Raw genomic sequence first — 23394 nt, 5'->3', positions numbered from 1 at the left:
TATAGCTGTTACAGAGTCTTTGGAGGTGATGAGCACCTATATCCAGGCAAGAGGACCTCACTTTAATGAGTCTATGGGCATTAAAACCAAGATTAATTTAGAGCGATGCTATTTCTTTTTTTTTTCAAAAAACGCCTCAAACTTTGGCACTCAATCTTGCCATCTGCCTCTCATTTTAATTATTCAGACCTATTAAAAAGAATAAATAGTGAGTTTTATAAGGCCAGTCAATGAAAAATGTCTTTGTAAAATAATGATTTTGAAGCATTTAGCCAGAATTACTGTTAAACTCTTCCTCAATTTCCAGAAGAGCCGTAGGGTCTAAGAGTCAGTCACTCCATGAAATAGTAATACCCCTTTATGCTGCAGATAATGAGCAGTGAAATTACTCAGGACGCAATAAAAATAATTCTGCATGCTAAAAAACTCCCAGCTCATCACCGGTATTCATACCTTGATATTTCTCTGAGTGAACCACTGCAATTTCTTAATAAGGACTATTGTGTTCTAAGCAAATTTCATCACCTATGCCAAAGATGGGGACGTGTGATCTACTACCTCTGTTCTGGTCATGAACATATTGCCAAAAGGAATAAACCTTTGCTGGGATAACCTAAAATTCAGAAAAATAAGTCAGGTCTCTGGCTTCTTTTACCAGGATATACCAAATTATGTAAAACAGATTTACAAAGGATTTTGACAGGGAATTTTCATTGTAAATCTAAAGTAGATTTTATTGATTTTATAGCTAGATCAACACAGTATTTCCTGCATTAAATAGATTACTAATCTCAAACAGCTCTAAATTCTAATGCCTTAAAAGACAGGAGAAGACTATGTTTGCAGACCTCTGTCCAAACATCCAAATCCAGATTCAATGATTTAACTGTTGGCAAATATCCTTTGTAATGGAAAATCAAAAAACTAATTATGAGAATGTACTCAATAACTGTCTCGAGATGTCTGTATCTAAAAAATTAACAATGCTCGGACGAATAACTATACATGCACAGGACCATTTACAGTACCGTACTTCTGCATGAAGAAGCCAATTCATAGATGGGGATTATTAGAAGGCCATGGTTGATAAAGGCCAACGGAAATTCTGGCCAGGACACCAGGATAACAGCCCTATACTTTTCGAGAAACTCCTGGGGATTTTTTAATGATCCCGGAGAGTCAGGACCTCGGTTTTACATCTCATCCGAAAGAACGGCGCCTTTTTACAGTACAATGTCCACTTCACTCTACTGGGGCATCAGGGCCCACACAGACCACAAGGTGAGTGCCCCCTACTGGTCCCACTAACACATCATTCCAGCTTCGTTTTTCCCAGGTGGTCTTCCATCCAAGTATTGACCAGGCTAACACCTGCTTAGCTTCGGTGGGTTGTCAGTGGTGAGTTGTGAGCTGCTAGCATGAAGCAAAATGTGAAGGCACTCATCAACACTATAAATAAGGTACTAATATAGGATTCTGCAAAAATATTAAAGGTTCTTTCTTGAAGAAAAGTAAACTAAAAACAAAAACAAAACAAACTTCAATATTTCACTTGAAAGCAAATTCACGTATTGTCACTCACTGGTCTTCCTTCATGTTCTTTCGCTGTCCTTTCCTCTAGTGCTGTAGACATGTTCTTTAAATTACAAACTTTAAAACATACTGAGTGCCTCCTTAAGGGACAGGACCCATCCCGTTCTCTAACTATCATGACTTTGTAAGGCAAATTGCAGATGGGCTCTTTTTTCTTCTCATTGGGGAGCCCCGACCACCAATTTGCTCCTCTCTGCTAAAAGGAGAAAAGCTCAGCAGGTGAGAAACAGCTTTTGCAGTGTCTGAAGAAAGAGGTGTACCCTTTTTCATTCAATTCCCCCCCCACACACTTTCCTTCTCCTTCTTCCTATTAAACCCTCTGTTCTGCCTCAACAGTCATTTTTAAAGCAAACAGGAGGCAGCCGGTCCAGTAACAAATAGAATTGTCTATTAAATCATACCTATGTACGCAGCAATTTGAGAGCTGAAACTTATGCAACAAGGGAAGTGACAAAGTCAACCTCCTTGAAATAGTCTACCAAATTCTAATTAAGGCAGAGAAAAGAGCTGCAATCAGTCACCTCGTCTCATCCAAAATATTATGGATAAAACCACACAATCTGTAGCAGTTTGTGGTACAAAGTGGTGCTTATTAGGGGTGGTTTAGAGTTATATGGAGCTAGGGATGTGTACCCCTTGATTAGTTTCCTGGCAGATCAAAAACCAGCAGGAGATAAAAAACAGCTTCGACCTTGGAGAAGGTTATGAAAGCAGCAGTGAAAACAGTTGGAATGGACAGTGTAGCTGAAATGAAAAATATAAATCTGGAGTGATGAAAAAAAACTCAAACTTTTGCTGCTGCAGGAGGACTGAATTTAAATGCAGACTACATCGTTTCTCAAGCTCTTACACAGAATGCTCAAAGCACAGATTTCACATTCCCATGTAAATTGAATCTCTATAGTTGTAGTGCATCTTCGAGTTCCTCAAATCACAAAAAATGTGCCATTTTAATATTAAGCAACAAAAGTTCACACAAAGATCCAGACTGGTAGAGATATTCATTAAAAGCCCATCACCCACACAAAGCAAACTTTACTACATCTGTGACAGGAATATTCACTGTAAATTAGATTCTTCTTATTGTAGAGGTACAGTATGTCCTATTTCAGGTTTTATATACCACTGGTTCCAGTATAAAATTACATTAAAATAAAACAGCTACCTTTGAGGGTAAAATACAGTCTTCTGCCCTTTGCTTTTGGAATAGGCATCAGATAACTGTGACCCTTACAGAAATAAGTTAGATATATGGAAATTACATAATAAATACATTTATTTTTGTCTGAACCAGATATCATAAAACATAAAAAGGATGAGAAAAGTAATGAACAGTAATTCATAAGGTAAATAATACATTGTAATCTTCTTTGAAAACAAAAAAAGCTAAATGTGACCATATTTAAGCAAAGTTGAGCCTTTAAATGTTCCTTTTTACTGTGTGACCCTTATCTCTCACTTAGAGGACACTACATTGATGGATACAAAAGAATATTTTCCTGGTGTTCCATAGCACCAATGTCTCCAATGTGTAGCTCTAAACCTGACCTTGTCAGTTTCATCAACTTATTGGCCTCCAAATCAATTGCACCTGATTGATACTGCAGTGCATTCCTTATCTAGCAAATTCACGAACAACAGCATGATAAAAAAAAACAAATAAATTAAAAAAGCATGGTGACAACAAAAGCCGTGATCCCGAAAGAGTTTTTACTCATTTAAAAAGAACAAACATTGATTTGGAGAGTCATTAGACATGATGGATAAGGCTGGAGATCTCCACAAGATCAAGGAATAAATGCTAAATTTGTAGTACTTTCCAACATCTTTGTGACTGAAAAGGATGTATATACACCAAGTTAACACTGCATTTAGAAGCTATAGAACTACAGAGAAAAAGCATTGTCTCTTGGATGCTGTGATGTCAACATCTAAACAATTAAACTCATGTTATTTGTTAATTTGCCACTTACCTGCGATGCTTGCGAATATCTCACTTATTCCTATAAGCACATACTGTGGTATCTGCCACCATATGGCCAGATCTGCTGCATAGTAGGTTACATTGCCGATGACTTGATCAATGGTACCATTCTTGATGATATCCAGCCTTTTGCTCTCCAAAATTCCTAAAAAAAAATATAGAAAAGATAAACCATAAATATTCCTGGCACGGCTCAAAAAACACCTTTTACTTCCCCCTTTAAAGCATCTTAAGAAATCATTTGAGTTAAAAGAAATGGATGGCATTACCATATGTGCAAGGCATTTCTAAAGGAAAAATAAACTCCTAGCAGTGGGGTAATATTTATTAAGGTAATGTGGCTTTAATGTTCAAAAACAGGTTGGTGGTGGAGAAATGAACAACCAGTATCTTAAAAATACTGATGCAGAAATTTACACACACCAATAAATACTACTTATAAAAGGAGTCAGGGCGTTCATCACCATAAATCAAACTTCCTCCCCAGATTCCCAATCTGACCACCTTTAGGTATCCCTAAGTGGGCATAAATCTTCATAAGGTTAAATAGACTGTTTTCAGAAAATAACTAATTCTCCACGAGTAAACTTCATGACACTTTTGCCATCAAACTAAATTCACCCAAATGAAAAAACTCAGCCTGGTGGATTTTAAATGAAAGCTTTTTATTTTGGATTTATTTACACCAAAATAAAAATGCTGCTGCTTTGCCTAAACTTAGTTTCTATCCCATTGGTTTTAGCTCCAGATGGGTTTTGGTTATCACTGTAATTTTCTCTCATCTCTTAACCTCTCTTTAACTTTACTAAGATGTTGATATTCCTTGCTGTCCATTTTTAGAAATTACACAGTCTCATGAGTGGTCATCTTCTGCAATCTTTTAGCCTGATACATGGCCTAGCCACTGGATCTCCACTCAAACCAGGCCAATAGTGAAACCAGACATAACTGCAGCTGTGAAAACACCTTAATACAACTTATCCAACCAAGCGGTTCCCATATAATAAAAAATGTGAAGCTCTCATTGCTACAATATGAAATCTCTATCTTTGAAGTAATCTAAAACAGCACCAGCCATCTCATTCTTTAGGTTACTCAATATATTGTACATACATCCATGTGCGTAATACTGAATAACAATTTCATCTAACATTTAACATATATGATGGAGTCTCAAACATTGTAGCATGTGGTCCTTAAAATGTTTGAAAAGGGTTCCCCACACTCAGAAGGGTTGTGAGGCACTGATTTATCCAGACATATTCAAGACAGAGTAGAACCTGAAGCCAGATTCCTTTTCTAAAATAGGAGGCACTAATTATTATAGGCATTGTAAAGACCCCTAGCATGAAACCATAATTCCCAAGAGAAGAATGTGTAGATAACCAAATAACTTCAACTTTGTAAAAGGATATGACTCATGACTCACAATTCAAAAAATTTCGGTAAAAAAAAAACGGACCCTCGAAAAATAGTGATGTGAAACAAAGGGAAACCACTACCAATGTAAAGTGATAAGGAATTTACAACCGTTGCTCTCTTCAGAAAAAGAAACAGGTGATGTTTTTTAGTCGCTATGAGTCATTCTGCATGTAGGTGCTATTACAATGGAATATGGAAATTACATGAATGTTTTCTAAACATTACATTGCAGGAAAGATATGAGCATGTGCTTGTTATTCTGGTTTCTTTACAACAGCAAACCCTTGAGAAAAAGACAAATGCAAGTTTGGTAAAACAGGGGTGAGAGAGTAAACTTTTCTTGACAGCCAGGCAACAGTTTTGCAGACTGCTCCAGGAAGATGGATGAAAGGCATACTTGTAAGATTACCAAGTAACAAATTGTGAGGGCACCGACACAAAGACGAGACAAAAAAAAAAATATTCGATGCTCCATTAGGGATTAAGTGTCAAGTCAAAGCAAGTGCTTCATACAGATCGAAGCAGTGTACGGAGTAAGAGATTACAGTAATTTGTAATGGATAAGACTGGACTGCTGAACAATAATACTTTAAGCTGTTGTCATCAGGAACCATGCCCTCCTGAAGGCTTTATTTGATAACCATTATCAAAGAACCAGCAGCTATTTGCAGATAACCCCATGGAGACAGCATCCCATCGCACTTATGCTTAATGCTGCATTTTAGTGGAGATAGAGAGGCTTGTAATCCACCCTCATATAATACCCTTCCATCTAAATCTAGACAGCAACAGTGCCAAGAGGAAGTTTTATGCTCACTGCATAGGATTCTTCATGCTATATATAAACATTGCTCTGGAGTCATTTTCTCCTATATTTTATTACTAACGCGCAATTTGGGTGACACTTTAGATTCGTGGTCACAAATGTCATTGGTGAATGCTTTATAAATTAAATATTATACTGTTTTAATAGTGACATGGCCGTGATGGTAACCTCTGCTATAAATTAGACGGTAGAAACAAAGCCCTAATGTGGACCATAGCCCAAAACCTAGCTCCAGTGTAATGGGTATGTATTAATTTTTTATATCTGTTTATAACATCATTATACAGTTTGTTTAAAGACAATTATACCAGACTGGTATGTCTTATAAACTGAACCGTGACCATGACTGGAGCCTTCTCAAGTCAAGTTATTAATATACACATATAGCGTTGTACTTTTTAAAAGTACAGAGATTACGGGCATCTCATCCAGGCTGTGTCCAGCCCTGTACCCAGTGTTACTAGGGGAGAGGGTCTTGTTCCCCCGCAGCCCTAAATTGAATGAAGCGGATGAAAGTAGGTAAAGCAGCCTCTCTATGAGCAACATCCGTTTTCCACATTGCTTGCAGGATTAACACAAACTAAACCCTTCTTCCAGATTTTCCTGAAGGTAATGGCTAAATGAGGCAAGACCAATACGTACCTGTAGGTCTACATTCACATAAATCATTTCCAAAACTTAACTGGATGGGGATCCTTTTGACAATAAAAGGTAATAACATAAAACAATCCTTGTAATTCTACTTGCCCGTGAAAAGCATAAAAAAGCTAACATTTTTGATATTATTACTGCTATTATTACTTTGTAATGGACTCTTTAGATATCATTTGAACTGCAGTGGATTTGTTCACATACTCCACCACAATGTGTAGTTTAGAACCACCTGCTAGGCACTGAAAAAGGAATAATGGGACTTTAATGCAACAGGCACCATTTTTTTTCTCCATGACTAATTTCAGAATAAAAATAAAACATTGTGTCATAAACCCTTTATCTTCACTGCTGTGATTTTAAATTGGTTTCTGAAATATTCAATCCTCCCCTTGCTTCAAAGTGATGTAGCAGTCCAGCACAAATATATGAGAAAACAATTGTGTGTGCAAGGTCAGAACATATTTAACCGGAGATATTTAATGCTCCAATTAGCACGTGACAGATTTTAAGTGCACAACAACACCACATTGTTAAAATGGGTTAGTAAGTTTTAGTCTCATGTGGGGGTTTGAATTTTTTTTTTACTTCCTTAAAAAAGTCATTTAACTGGGGTTTTATATAATTAAAATATTTTATGCTCCATCTACTTTCAGATTTTGTTCATTTCTCAGAAATTCTACTGTACTGCCGTTACATTCACCGAATCTGGAGAAGCCTGTATTATACTAGAGCAAAGCATTAAAAATGCACATGATCACGAAACTGATAGCGTTTGTGTTGTTTTACTACCTCTCAGAAAAAGACTGACAAACGGGAGTGAAAACACTAGTCGTCATCACCAAATTCTCTCATTTACGGTTAATAAACTTGAAAGAACCTTCTATAATGCACAGGAAATAAACCAACAGTAGAAACAGTCTCTTAATTGAATCCAAGATCAAAGCCTCCAAGAAACTGTCACATATCGCATACAAAATGGAAAATACCTACTCTACATTTTTAAAAGAAATTTACAAGTTCTCATTATACAGTATATATTTTTTATAGAATTATTTGTAGTTCATTTATTTAAAATGGAGCTTCCTCTAATAAGACTACCACACTCTGACCACAACAGGAACATCTTAGAAAGCACAGTCACTTGTTATTGCTACATCTCTGCAAAAATAAACACATGGATGAATAAATTAATTAAAGCATAAAATAATAAAGCAATTCATAATACTAATCTTCATTCGAGAACATAACTTTGAAACATACACAGTAATACTTAAATTGGGTTTTTGGATTAAGACAACTAACCAAAAGTTATTTCTGGTGGCACTGGGGACAACAGTTGCTGAAGTTTAAGGACATACAGTATAGTAGAGCCACCATAAAATTCATTTTATGTACACAAAAGAAAATTCACAATTTCAATAAAACCTCGTTATATTCAGCCAATAAAAGGACTGAAACCAAAGATCTTTCCATTCTCTCATTGAAGCACATTATATCCCCAAAACATGAGCATTAGTTACTGTAGATTCATATACAGTATGTGAACCTGTTCAATTCTAGCTGGAGAATGCCCCTGAGTTGCTTGACTTCATTTTCAAAGATCTATAGACAATACACTATCAGTTATGAGAACTCAGTTTAAAATCAAATTGAAAACACACATGGGTTTTAAAACTATTGCACACTATCGTAGTTTCCAAAATACTGTGTTCTATGATGTGTGTATATTCACTGTTGTGATAGGTGTACTATTTTCACTGTCTACAAAAAAAAAGGAAAACAGATAAACACACTTCGGAAGTTTTAAATGATCAGCTCAGAGGAGGATGTCTTCAAGTTAATCAGATGAAAATCTCATTTAGATTATTAAGTTATACAATAACTAAAAATGACATTTCTAAAAAAAAAAAAAGTATGCACAAATAAAGAAGACTTAAGCTCAATTAATTCAAAACACCCACAAAATGCAAATCTGAAACTCTGCATTTGATGGCAAGTTTCCATTGGGTAGAAATGAGAAGCCTCAGGCAAGCAAATATCAAGTGTGACTACTAGATGGTTCAAGTAGTAATCTTAATTTTGGGCCAGTACTTTATTATACTGGATATATCTCTGGACTCACAAGCCATGGGTTGTGGGTTCAAGGGCCTGCTGTGGATCTACTATTGTACTTTCAGTGAGGAGCTTTACACCGTCTGCTCCAGTTCACCCAGTTGTGCAAATGAGGACCAGCACTGCCTGGGGCTGGACCATTATCTCATTCCAGAGGGGATTCGTGCTTTCTGATCGCTTCACGCCTGGAAACCAGGGTAAGATCGGTCCTGATGATGAGCCATGGGATGTGGCTAGAATGGTTTACCTATTATAAAAATGACATACCTGTCTATAAAGATTGTATACAGTAGATATAATCTTTATATTTATAGCTCCTTTAATTACTCTAGGTTTTCAGTTAAAAAAAACTTTACCGTTTTACATGCTGCCATGCAGTATCTTCACTAATACCTGGAGATACCAGTATCGAACACTGGAGAATATAAACACATTATCCAGTGAAGAACTTAAAAATAAAAAAAAGGTATTCATCCTTTAAAGATTTAAAGCTGTATATTAAGAGTATACTTTGAGTTGCAAGGAAACCCCCATTTGGAAATCAAATGTTCCTGCCCTAATATAACAGGTAGTAACACAATGTGTGAAAGAAAACCACATGACTAAAAGACAGTGATTGCTTTGTGAGCTACTACAATATGTGGGTTAACTATAGTTCCTTTTTTTCTTTCAAAAACAATCTTTGGAATTTCCCATCATCAGTGAAAAGCAATGAGAAAAATTACACAATTCATGAAAAATAAAATTCATTAACCCTAAAACAATTATGGAGACGGTGCCTATCTTTTATATTTAATACTATATAAAAGCTGTAAACAAAACTAATATTCTTAATTCTTTGCAGTATATATTCACATGAGGCACGCTGCTCATCCACAAAGATGTAATAAAATATCTGAGATGCATAAATAAGAGCAATTAAAATCTAACACATAAATATTAAGGAAGCCTGCAAATGACTGCTTCAACACATTTCATAAACAAATATTTCCACCAAATAATCTCCAACAATCATGGGCTTTTTTCACTAGGTTATTATACATGCAATCACAGAACTGGTCCAGGATTCTGTCACTTCGATCAAAAACAGCTATAGCATCAGATGCCAGAACAAACTCTATATCCTGCAGAGATTTGGGGAACAAAGCAAACCTTTTCGTTTTTCATCCATGCAACAAGAGCTGCTGGCATTTTAATACAAAGAATTTTAATACCTCTCTGACAGACCACCTCCTGGGTCCTTGATTATGCACTGAGCAGGCAAGGGCAGTAGAACAGCGACTGGTCAAACGTTTCAAGCTTCAAAATCTCAAAAAAGGTAAACATAAAAAAAGCTTTTTTTTAAAAAAAGTAATCCCTTCCCTAACACTTTCTCCTGTCATTTTGCCATTCACACAGATGTGATGTACAGTTAAGTTAGTTTGCTGGATTGTTTACAGCAAGTTAGATTTGTAAGAGACGTGCTTATCAATAATTAATGCATAAAGCTTAAACAAAGCATCGTTGTAAAACTTTAATTTTCTGCATGAAAAGATGTATTCACTTATGCAGAAGATAACACAATTAACTTAGCCCTCACTGACCACATGCCAGCTAATTTAAAATGTTAAATGAGAATAATCCACAAACATCAAAAGCTTGATTACCTATAAATATTGCCCAACTGCAGCGGAGCTAATTACAGTATATGATATGGGTAAAACAGCTTAATGTGTCAATAGCTAAAATTGTTTTCCATGTGAAGAATAGTTAGACTCCTTGTTTTTTAATTTCACTCTTCCTGGTTAGGGATGTGGCATACCAGAGCCCATCTCAGCAGATAAGAGGGCAGAAGGCAGGAACACATCATGGAAAGGACGCTCATTTACACAAACCCACACATGCACAAGCACATAGGACCAGTTTAGGGATACAGTGTAATCTGGCTAACATGACACTGGGAGGAATCCAGACTGCCGAAAGAAAATCCATGTGGACACAGACGGCACATGCAAATTTCACACCAAAGCCAGAACTGAATCTAGAGCCCAAGAGCTGTGAGGCAGCAGCACTAAGTGCAACTATTCTAGATTAGAAATTTATCACTCCCATTCTAGAGATCCCAATTCCTCAGTGCTTACCAGCAGCGACCACAGACCACATGACAAAGAACATTCCCACTGCAATCCTCTTCAAGGAAGATGGCAGCAGGCCTTTTCGTTTCAGAATGGGGTCGACCACTTTATCTTTCAAGGGGATCAGCAGGAGAATCAAGAGGGCATCGAACATAGTGAGCCAAGCAGCGGGAAACTGAGCCAGAGAAGAAAAAAAAATGCAAAAAGTGTAAGTGAAGAAAAAGAACATTCCAAAATAAAGAAATAATAAATGTATAACCTCATTGGCCTTGACATTGTGTTAGCACCATCATGTGGTTATCACTAGTATAAAATGCATCTCCTCGAGCTGCGTAATACTATGCATGCTATTCTTAATACTATTAAATATCTACTCTGTTGAGAATAATCTAAAGGACAGCAAAAATATCAATAAAAGACAAAAGAAACAGTTAAAGGTGGCACTTTATAAACTTACACAAACTAGATTTTTTCTCAAGTTCTACTAGACTAACATTTTGACTAAACTTTTCACTCAAGAGTAACCACAGCCTCCCTGATTTGGAAATTAACCCCCTCTTTATCACAGAATATTATAGAGACTGGCACATTCTAATCCAAAAATAGCATATTCCAATAGAGTACATAAAACGTTAAATATTTAGCATAATGTACATTTTACAATGCAGCTTATATTAACAATAAACAGGGATCAAATATGAACTTTCAAGCAATTGTTTAGCTAAAAGCACACATCTTTGTAGCAAAGCCTCAGAGATAAATCATGAAGGGAAAATAATTAAGTTAAGTTGATAAAATTATTGAAAAAAAAATGACAATTTAGTCTGTTGTGCACAAAAACAACCTACCAGAACTGCAAGGTCAATGTGTGAGGTTTAACAAGAACATTTTGATATAACATTAGATGAATTCACTCTCAAGGTGGAACAATGTATGCAAAATAAATAAAAATGCATTAATCAACTGACTGCATAGCTGATTTCTTTCACAAATTTAATTTCATTCTGTATGCATACTGAGCTCCCAAAACCTCTTTCATTCCTTTTAATAGTTTATCCACAGTACAGTTTTATTCCCCAGTTAAATTTATATTCCTCAGACTTACCATTCTGTAGCAGCATGTGCCATTGAGGATTTAAGTTTTTTTTTAAATCCCTACAATGTCATATTCAACAGCTTAAAGATACCCTAATTAAGGGTTATTTACAAATGAGTTTAGCCTTGTTTGAATGGCAGAAACATCCCAACAGAGCCCCGTGGTCACAGGGGAACAGATTTACATTAGTAAGTGTTAATTAAGGCGAGGCACAAACATGGAGGGAAAGGAATCTCTTTATCCTCCTGTTAATTCAGCTCAGACTAAACACATGGGAGCATTTCCCTTCTCGCAAGAGAACAGAATATTGGACTGATGAGTCCCAGACTTACTTGGGAAAACAACAAGTGGAATAAATACTATTCTCTCAACAAGAGGGCATTTACTACTGTATATGCTATAGAAACGATTCCATCATGCTTTTTTTTTTTGTCAGGATACCCTATTTTATGTTTTTATAAAGGTTTTGTCTTTTTCTACCATGTTTAAGAATATATTTTCTTATCTCACTTTAATAAAGCAGCAAAAAAACATAGCTTCAAAACCCATTTCGCAAAGCAGAGGAAGCGATATAGGGAAGTATAGTGGCATGACACCCACTGAAGTTCTTAAAGCTTCTTGGTTTCACGAATTTTAGATTGTTTCCCCTGTACACATCCCGGCCATCAACCTTGAGACACTTTTTTAAAGCTACATGTACTGGAACTGACAAGACAACAGTTCATGCCACAAGACGGAGGTTAAAACAAGTAAAAACAGGCACTACATATTTTTCAAATTGTATTTGTAGAAATAAAACAATGCATAAAGAGATAAAGATGTCTTAATTAATAATGAATCATGTTATAGGTGCATGTTAAATAAACTACTAAACTGAAAACGGCATGTTATAGTACACTGTTGTTTTCTGTAACACAGAAAAGTCTTCAAGCTCATGAATATATGAAGAAAACAGTTTCATTTAAGTCAAGCCATTGTACACAGTTAACCAAGCCAGTCACACAATTAACGTATAGTGCGATTTCAAATTGGGGGAAAAAAAAGATTTCTTAGAGATGATACCCACACTTTTTTACTAACAAAAGTAGGCATTTAGAAACTAAAATGATAATTATTTGGTGGAACATACTTATACAACATTTATACTTATTCAATTTATGTAGACCTTATTTTAATAATGTGAATCGTGTGTATACAGTAGCAGTGGTACTGTTTCTATCTGCTTCAGAGCTGAATGCCAGTATACCACACACAATACTAGAACTTCCACATCATGAGACTAAAGTGTTCCTTTCACTTCTCCTTTACTCTCTTAAACGTAAGGAGGATAAAATGAGCTGGAGTAATAGCTTCTGTTTTGCTAACACAGGTACCAAGGGAGACAGATAAAAATATACCAGTTTTTTTTTAAAACTCTAAACGTTTCACATTAATAATCATTTCCCCAAGACAGGGAAAGCAGGGTTCCTGCTAGATGGTTACTCAAACAGTTTCTTGCATTAATTTCTAAGGTTTGGCATTAAGGTTAATTTTCTCAGATTGCTCTTTTTAAAAGATAAAACACACCACTTCTCTAGATACATATTAAACAAAATATCTTCTAATTAATGATGATGCAAAGAAGTCAATATCCAGAAATGCTGAATTTAGATAAGAGTTAAAAAAACGTATTATTCCTGTCACTTGTTGAAGTGAGTTACTTGATAATCCCCTTCATACAACATCACAATGAACATAAAAAGATTATCAAAAAGTAGTATTTCTATGGAATAAATTCTATAGCACTATGACTGAAAAAAATACCAAGGATAAAACAAAGCTCTGTGGTGAACCGTTTGTCGGATTTGACTGGATTTGTAGGCAATGAATTTCAGCATGTGATAAACTGTTCCTCGGTTATAATCACATTTTCCACACACTATATGTGGCAGGAAGTCTGTGTGAAGACATTCGTAGTTTGACTAACTGAATGACGAATCGAATGGTGAGTATCCCTGGTAATGAAATTAGTTATCCCTGATTCTGCACAACAGTCAGGACACTAAAGAGGATGTTGGCAATAGGTCATCAGCATTTTTTAACAAAGATATAACAAAAATAAATCTCTACAGTATATCTGATACATCATCTATTTTTGGTAGCAGTTAACCTATAGCAGGGGTTCCCAAGCTTTTTTGTCAGCTTAACCCCTATTTATTAATAGGACTATTTAACAACTCAAAACAAGCATTTAAAGCTCACTCAATGGCTCATTTGCACTGGTATAGACCTACCTTTTTAATGGGACACCTGTGCCTGGAGAGTCTTGTACAGATTATCAATCCTGGGGACAATCTTTGAAAGACATACTCTTATCTCACCTTTACGTCAAGCTTTGATCTCTGCTTTGTTTTTATTGATCCCAGCACCGAAAATCCACACTCGCATAACTATGTGGTTGCAAACAGTGAAAGAATAAACAGGGGCGCTGTACAACAGCTGACCCTGCGCTCTGACCCCAGGTCTCTTTCCCTTTCTGTGTGACTCATGGAGAGCAAGCTGGGGTAAGCAAAAAGACGAATTCCTAATGCAAGAAATTGTATATGGCTAATAAAGTGATCTTATAAATTTTCAAGGCTTTTTGTGTGAGCTCAGGGTACGGGAATGAAACAGCAGGGTCCAACCAAAATGATGTTAAGACACATCCACAGCTCCAATAGGTCTGACGTAAAAAACTGTCATTACTGAGATCAATCAGTTTGCCCTCCTCCAGCAGTTAAACTGTGCAATGTATTTCTTTTATTAACCACAAATCTGCTCATTTTGATACACATGATCATGTATGATTAAGACATGCTAACAACTTATGATCACATGACATTCAACAATGAGGCTAATTCTATCAGCTAATTCTGTCGTTGGTTTTATATATTTATATATTTTTTAATTGAATTCAATTTGACTGACTTTTCCATCACAATCTCACGAACCTCCTGCAGTACCGCCATGAACCCCTAGGGGTCTGTGAACCCGCGGTTGGGAACCCCTGATCTATAGTTTAGTTTAAAAAGTAATGACGAAACTTTTTTGCCCTTTTGTTAGTGAATCAGTAATGTATTATAAAATCTTTTGTTTTTAAATGTAACATTTTGAATTAACAAGCAGGGATATGCACGGGTAACAAATAACATGAGGCAGCAGTTAAAATATAGACAAGATCCAGGCAAGATAATAGATAGATAATACACAATTAGCAAGCTGTGCATTGCATTACAAGATCCTTAGCTTGCAAACATGCGGAAAACCGGAGTTTGAGAGTGTTTAATTAATTTAATGTGTATCCAAACTAAGGACACAAGCTGGCAAATAAATGCTGAACATTTGCTGAACCTTTCCTGCTAAAAACAAATGGCTTTAATATGAGCTAGCACCATGAAAGCCACAATATTTATTTTCCATTTTGCATTAGTGTGTGTTAATGACTGAATGCCCATACAACAAACGCAACCTCAAAATAAGAACACAAGAAACATACTTTATGTACACATTATGTAGGCTACAAGGTTAAGCAGCCCTTCTACATTATTTTAACTTCTGCTACAGCCATATTCAGTCTTCAGTCATAAGATGTCATGAGTAAAGAAAGGTTAGGTCTATCAGTATAGTACTCAAAAAGAAGGCCTCTAAAAAGACCATGGAACATGACAGGTGGCTGCGAGGCAAGTGAAACACTGATGTTTTATTTTTCTTTTCATTTTCTTTTAAATGTGTGTACTTGAGTTTGGGATGGGACTGTCAATTTTCTAAAAACGGAGCATTGCATTTGTAATATTTCTGTACTGCTATGAAAGGCTATGTACCCATGTGAATATTGCTTTTTGCGAGTTCAATTCATCAGATGACAGCAGGTAAGACAGCAAACTGATGTAACCGTAGCAGCGTTTTAACCTTGATATGTTCAGACACCAGCTTGCGTTAACATGCTGAGCTTGTACCATCTTGAGGGATACTGGTAAAAATGTAACTCACAGTAAAAGTTCTCATCAAAAGACTATTTTCCTCCTGCTATCTCTCTGCAGACATGCCTTATTTTACTTACCGTGTGCAAGGCTGAGCTTTTAGAAGAATTTACTCCTGCACTATTTGGAAAGATTGCAGGAATTCTTAAGTGCAGACTTTGGAGGATATATGTGGTCTGCATCTATAATTGAGCAAAGAGACAAAAGCAGCACACGTTACACTCATGCCATTTTCTCTCCCTCTCTTAACCAATCAAAAAAGGAATGTCTAGACCACAGAACCACAATAGAATCCTAACCTTTTATAATGCATACTTTATAGAATGCATCAGTTTAAGAAATAATGCTATATATATCAGAAAGTAAATGTCTTTAATGGTTTTACATATCTGTAAAATGCAGTACAATACCTCACATTCCATAGTTACATTTTTAAAACGGTCTAACTTTTTACATTTACTTCTCTTACACTTTATTTTTCATTAAAAGCTGGCCATACTAATGCACAGTCACAATACATTACCAAAAAGCATAAAGTGTATACATTTAAGCATTAATACTGTATGTGATGCACATTCAGTAGAAATTTAATCTTACTCGTCTCTGATTTATCAAAGAATAGTCAGACAAGTAAAACGTGAACAAAACAGTAACACAGGGACCTTGGCCTATGCATCACAGCAAAGCATTGTATAGTGATTTGAGAGTGCAATCAGACAAGTGAACTTGAATGTCCAGACAGTACTCTACCTGGAAGTATACGGTCCAATACGGGATAAGGGCCAGGAAGACAGGAATTATTTTGACAAGAGCCTTCACTTCCTCTACTTTCTCTTCTGTAAACCGTCCTCCATGTGACTCTTTAGCTGTATCCAGTAAACTGGGTTTAGGCCGTGATGAAGACAATCCATTTCGACTGTGTCTGAAGAACGAATATTGGGAGAAGATTGCTTATTAATTTTTCTTTGCCTTGAGACTAAATAACAGAAGGATGAACAGACTAATTTATTACTGTTAGGGATATATAAAGATAAAAGGTCATATGAATAAAATTGTGTTAACTTTACCACCGTTTCTTGAAATAGAAAATTACAGTCCACATTACAAATGTTTCACTGGAGTTTACCATTCAATAACACTTAAAATAATAGGCTAAAAGATTTGCATCGGTATTCAACATTTCTGTGGTGTTTTTCAAGACAATTTAGCACATACATTTGTTTTTACATTTTACAGATAAGCACACCTGTAAAAGCTTTATGAACAAAACTGAAAGCATCTAATGCTCGTCTCATACAAAGTTTTGTGGCCCTACAATTACAGCAATTTTTAATTATTAAATATAGTATTTATTTAAACAAAGGTAGAGTTTAAATAACAGGTAAGTGATAATGTCACCGTATTTCAAAAATATTGATTACACTGTATATTAAACTTCAAAATGCAGATTGCAATAAAAAGGGCTTAGCTGTTAATCAATGTCTAATAAAAGTAGCAGAAAGTGAAAGATTTATGCTTGAGACATATAAACACAAAATACCTCCTCTGAAAATCTATATAAAACGACACATTCATATGTAAATTGGAGAAAAGCTACCAGATTTAGGACAATAACTAGAACCTATTTCAATTCAAGTAATCCCAACCTCTGGAGAACATACTCATAATAAGAAATTCAGACTTCAGGATTGGACACCTTATAATACTAAAAGTCAGGTTTCAAGACAACTGTCCTATTTTGCTTCACAGTCATGCAACACCCCAAGGGAATACCTTTCCTCTAGTTTCCAAATATGATGAATTATACAAATACATAATACTTCAATAGCACAGAGGGATCAAGGAATTAAATCATACTATGGGATCAAATTAAGGATTATAAAAAAACTGAAATATCAAAAAATACACCAAAAAATCATTCATTAAGCAAAATAAAAGTATTGAAGAAATTAACATTTTCTCTTCAAAATTTTAAACAATGCTCTTCTCTCCTGAGAGATGCTGCGTGCAACCAGTTTTCATTTTCATAAAGGGAACCCCATGTACCATTAAAGCAAAAATCCCACCTTTTAACCTGAGTGGACCACTAAAAAGGACACAAAATGAACCTTATGTCTTAAAAAGACATGATGCAAGTCTGCGTTTAAAATGGTCCATACGTATGCTACTGTTGAATGGCCGTTCCTTTACCTTAACAGTGTGGGTTCTGCTGGCCGATTGGAGGAACACAAGATATAGCCCAGTATCCTGAACATGGCAGTGAAGGCACTGCCATCAGCCGGCTTGGTGATGAAGACCATCCGACCACACAGGAACACCAGGAAGGAAACGCCAAGGCAGACGGTGGGAATGATGTAGCCCAGATTGAAACTGACATTTTGCTGAATGTAAGCTATTCCACCCAGTGATACAATAGCTCCCAGGTTTATACACCAGTAAAACCAGTTGAAAAACCTTCGTGTTGCCTCTGGACCTCTGTCTTTCACCTGTGCATGAAAGCAAAAGAAAACAGATATTTTTCATAATCATAAACCAAACCAATACCCGTTTCTGTGTTCAGTTCCTCTTGCACACGACTTCTATGAATCACCAGATTTACAAGATTACCAGTGACAGAGCTAGATCAAAGCCATGACTTTATATCTTTCAATTAAAGGAGAAATCAGGTTCTAAACAAAAATATAGTAATCTGTACTTTAGAATGCATTATGTCATTGTAGGACAAACATTCACTCTAATGACATAATGGCACACTGATCATCTCAAAATTCAGGTCACTTTTGTTTCTAGCTTAACATTTTTCTACACAGACGATTTATTGTGGATGTTTTGCAGCATTTGATTATCACACAATGAGCTAATATATTCTGAAGTGCAGCTTGGTATAGTTTATGTTTATTTTTTTGTTTTGTATTCAATATCCCACTTGTGGATTTCATTTTTTTGTGAAACATGGATTTTTGTAATTCACATCATAATCCCCAAAGGGTTCTTCTCTTCTAGAAGATGCTTTCTTTGAAAAATAAGTAGGCAGATTATAAAAATAATACAGGCTTTTGTTTTCATGATGCTAGAAAGTGACAATGTGGACCTCTAAATGGTTGGAGGCAAAATAAATAAATCAACAAAATGAATAGGTGACCCTTTGTCAGTATGAGAAAAAATACTGTCAAAAGTATAGCCTTACACAATGATCAATAGTTCAACAGAAACCGGATTTAACCTCCCTCTGTAGAAAATGATAAAAATCTGAATTCAACACTGTTTTTAATATTTCTTAAAGTCAGCAAGGGAAAGAACCATACGACTAACTGATATAAAGAAAACACACATCTAAAAATAGAATGTGGAGTGGGAGACGTAGAGCACACTACTTCAAGACAATCTTATTCTGCTAAAATTGAGCCTTCAGTATATAATCCTTTCAGATGCTTCTTGGATTACTGCCATAAAAAAAAAGAAAAAAGAAAAAACAGTGACCAAAATAACTTACTTAATAAGCACTTCCTCAAGGGACATGACAATTCTGACACTTACCTTAATAAAACAAGGTTAATTTAAAGCCCTTACAATTATGCTTAAGCAAACAACATTTGTACACAGAGCATCAGCAAAGCACTGCTCCATTTATACACGTTTTTAGATAAATAAAGTGCACAGATTTTGTATACTGATTAACTGATCATTCTTCAATTGACTGACTTGATACACTTAAGTGACTTTGTTGGATAAGCACTGAATCACACTGTTAATGAGACAGTTGACTGAGCACAGGTGATGATTTAACCTGCTGAATGTGAAGTCTGGTGAAAATCTGGACAAAAAATAGAAATCTTGTTGCTTGCCATATGGGGCATTTCCAGCCTGCAATTTTGAACCCAGAAACACTTTACAGCCGAACATAGTCTTTCAATCATAAGCCATGATCTGGACACCAGGAGTCCTGACACCACACCAAGGTTGACACATGATGATGTTCCACCTTCATTTCTGCACTGCCAGTCCCACTGTTTCAGAAAGCCCATGTCACAATCACCAGTGCAATAAGCAGTCTGTGAGGAGGGGGGCGAACAGTCACACAGAGACTGAATTCACCGATAGTCACTGACACAACAGAATGAGGTGATGTGTACACTACAAAGTGGGGATGTCTGGGGCAGAAGCATTTGGCCATTGTGACCGATGGCAACTTGACTACATATGGACCCTAGGACATCATCTGCTGCCCTTCTTAAAGGCTTATTCTACAGTCTCCACATTCTAGACAGACAAAGCACATCCACATACTGCTCGTTTAAAAATGACTTTCTTGGGACGTAAGTAGCAAGTTATGCTGTGGATGCCCTGATTGCCAGACATAAACCCCACTGTACATATCTGGGATGAGCTGGTACATCTATCTCACTTAGGCTTACTTGACTTACTTTAGAAGATAGGTCTGCTGACATGAAATTGGTAAAACTAATGAATGATCATTCAATGCCAATGAAACATATGGAGAAACCCAGGGGTCACCAGAGAAATTAAAAGGCTTATGTGATCCCTATATACAGGTAGTTGAATTGAAACTGTTATTGTATTTACTCTTACAGAAGATAATTATTTCTTTTTAACTGGGAATTCAAGAATAATCAGAGATAACACACAAAAAGTTCAATACATTGCAGCAGTCAGATGCACTTTGGAACCAAGATATAAAATAAATCAATGTGCCTTTTTCTGCCAAACAATTATCCTTTTAAAATAAAACATTTACTTAAGTGATAAAACATTGTGTACTTGTACAACTTTATATTGAAAAAACTCTGGTCATGTAGATTCCACTGCATAAACCTTAAAATGAATCATTTTCATTTATCAGTCACACTAATGTACTTAAGGCATGATAGGGTTTTGAAATTAGCAAATGTAATTACACTATTACTAACTGCTTATGTCCACACTAATTTAATAACACTTCATGTTTTAAACTTAAAGAAAAACCAATTCAAGTGATAGATAAAACATATATCTCAAATACATGGAAATTAATAAAAAGTTCTAAATACTTCTAAAAAAATCATATGATATGAAAAAAAAAGAAACTAATTATCTTGTTAAACCAAGTAATTCTTTTTACAGACAATTTTTGGAAAGACTAAAATTAGATTTAATTGGAGAATGAATATTAAAAAGTTCTTCCAAATTAACCCTATTTATTTATACCATTAGCATAAGGAAAGGTTATTAAAAGTAATTTAATCTAAAAATGACTTTAAAAAAGTGAAAATTTAGACCCCACTACTGTTTCTATTTTCATTATAGGTAATGAAATGAACACATTTGGAACCACAGCAAGAGGTTAAAGGTAAGTTAAGAACTAATTTTTCGCGGCTCATTCCTTAGCGGACACATGACATATACATTGTTGGATTGCCAATTCAATAAACAGTGGGCTACCTCATAAAGTTTCATAAATGGCCTGAGCCAAATAATTCTGCCAACTGCTCTGAAACCACCTCTTGTTCGAAACCATTATTAGTTTTAAATAAACTTAAAACATTTGCCTGCCTTTTCTTAGTTCACAGGAAACCCGTTTGTCATACAACAGGATCCAGCACTAATTCTAGGTGTATAAACAAATTTGCATTCCTTCTATCGATGGAAAGTGAAGTTTTAGATCGATTATTCAATGGTTGCTTTGTTTTTGAAATTTTTTGGGGGAAAAACGTTCGATAAAAGAAGCCCCAGCAAGCCTAATAGCGGGATTATTATTTCAAATGGCTGTAAGATTAAATGGGGCTAGTAAGAGCCTCAGAATGCCAAGAGCACACTCTTGTCAAATTTGTGCTGTAAATCACACCTGATCAGCTCCAAACGGGGTGATGTTGGCCTTCATGGATCCCACACCTATGGCGATCAGGATGAGCCCACTGAAGATCACAGGCCCGCAGTATGGCTGACGGTAGGGGCACGTAACGTTGCCGGTACCGTTAAGGCACTCGGGGGGTTGCAGCGGGAACGCCTTGATGTCCCCGCAAAGCGCGTTCATGGACTTCGGCACGGTAATGAAGGGGAACAGGAGCATCCCGCCGAGGTACAGGATCACGCTGGCGACGATGGTGAAGAACTTGCCCAGGCAGGCATCTGCCACCCAGCCACCGAAGGGCGACACCAGGTAGGTAACGCCCATGAAGAGAAGAAGAGCCTGGCTCGCCTGCGTGCCCTCCCACAGGAAAGGGTCCCCATTGAGGAAGAGGACCAGGTTCGAGGTGATGCCGTAGAAAGCCACTCTTTCCAGGGATTCTGCCACCAGGATGGCGGCGCAGGCCAGCCTTCGGCCTTGAAAAACTGAAACCGGGCTCCTGGTCCCGTTCCCTGGGGGTTCCAGCAGAGGGGTACTCTCGTTGACATGCCGGCTCCCCATGACTATTCCAATGTCCGACCCGGGTTTCTAGGAAGGGAACTTAAACCTGCCACAAACGGGAAGGAAAAGGAACAGAAATCACTGCATCTCACATCTCATACACGGACACAAGGGATCTTAGAGATGGACAAAGATCAGAACACCCTAAGATGATGAAACCCTGTTCTCACTCATTAATTAAATCGGCTTCAAGACCACTAAAAAAGAAATGAGAAGGCTGTCTTGTTGTTATTTTTTTTATGTGTACTTAGTCCTTAGTGAAGTTACATACGTGGAATAATAACAAGAACGCAAAGGGAATGGAATTTGCGTTAACAAGAAATGTGCTTGATGTTTAACATACAATTCTGTAATTCAGTGTTCACTACATAATCCACATGAGTGCTACTGACATTAATAAATTACAGTATTAGATGCAGGGCTGACTGAAGAACCTGTTTTTTAAATACTCCCTTGTAACTAAAATACCCAAACAAAAATAACCATAAAACATGCTACACGAAGTTACTCCAAAGGTAGTTAATAAAAAAAACTGATTCCGACTACACTGGCAACACAACTGAAAGTTACGGAAACTTACATTTAACGACAGCTAATTACTTTTTAACCATTAATAAAATGTATAGCTATGCCCTTTTTAACCGGTGAATAGCTTTATATATTAGAGCTGTATATTACCTTTGTTCGGTCTTCGGAACTGCCTCCATGTATCTTACTCATTTTTTTTATTTTAAAAAAGATTTGTCGAAATAAGTTTTAATTTCGAGAACCCCCCCACACACACACAAGGAACAGAAACAGACTTTCTCTACTTCCACAAACTGGTCCAAAAATGAACTCAGAATCACAGTACCACCGCGTGACATTTGATACTGCCCCTTTTCGGTTCACTGGAGTCTCATTGGCTCGAGTGAAATAATCTGGCCCAACTATTGGACAAAATCAATGTCAATCACTTCTGTTTGATTTCTAACTTCCTGGATTGCTTGTAAACACACATTTTCTATACGGGACGAGCAATCAGACACGCGCAGTTCAATTGTAACGTTGAACGCAGGTGGCAGTGATATATTTTCATAGTAATTGCTTTAACATTACAAACCTAACTATATTGGTTTACTAATGAAGCATTTTAAGATTATAGGCGATTGTACCATTCAAATTGAAATTTAAAACATTCAACTGATTT

General features: G+C 36.3%; 2 protein-coding genes across 2 annotated transcripts in view; one reads left to right on the top strand and one right to left on the bottom strand.

The window, feature by feature from the left end:
• slc15a4 (solute carrier family 15 member 4) overlaps positions 1-23052 on the bottom strand; it is a 38270-nt gene extending 15218 nt beyond the window's left edge. Inside the window, exons 1-7 of the mRNA XM_088617685.1 lie at positions 22884-23052; positions 21642-22251; positions 17990-18285; positions 16550-16721; positions 15880-15981; positions 10712-10880; positions 3567-3722 (exon numbers count right to left, since the gene is read on the bottom strand). Of these exons, the coding sequence (XP_088473811.1) occupies positions 3567-3722; positions 10712-10880; positions 15880-15981; positions 16550-16721; positions 17990-18285; positions 21642-22205 (1459 nt within the window). The 5' untranslated portion in view covers positions 22206-22251; positions 22884-23052. The remainder of the gene's footprint in view (positions 1-3566; positions 3723-10711; positions 10881-15879; positions 15982-16549; positions 16722-17989; positions 18286-21641; positions 22252-22883) is intronic.
• A 181-nt stretch (positions 23053-23233) lies between these two features.
• The window catches only part of glt1d1 (glycosyltransferase 1 domain containing 1), a 34516-nt gene continuing 34355 nt past the window's right edge, over positions 23234-23394 (top strand). The window contains exon 1 of the mRNA XM_088617742.1: positions 23234-23284. The gene's annotated coding sequence lies outside the window, so the exon portion shown is untranslated. The remainder of the gene's footprint in view (positions 23285-23394) is intronic.

Source organism: Lepisosteus platostomus, chromosome 24 (assembly GCF_059453375.1).
Source record: "Lepisosteus platostomus isolate fLepPlt1 chromosome 24, fLepPlt1.hap1, whole genome shotgun sequence".
In the NCBI taxonomy this organism is placed as follows: domain Eukaryota; kingdom Metazoa; phylum Chordata; class Actinopteri; order Semionotiformes; family Lepisosteidae; genus Lepisosteus; species Lepisosteus platostomus.
Note: the sequence above shows the minus strand (reverse complement) of the source record. Positions and strands in the feature narration are given on the sequence as shown.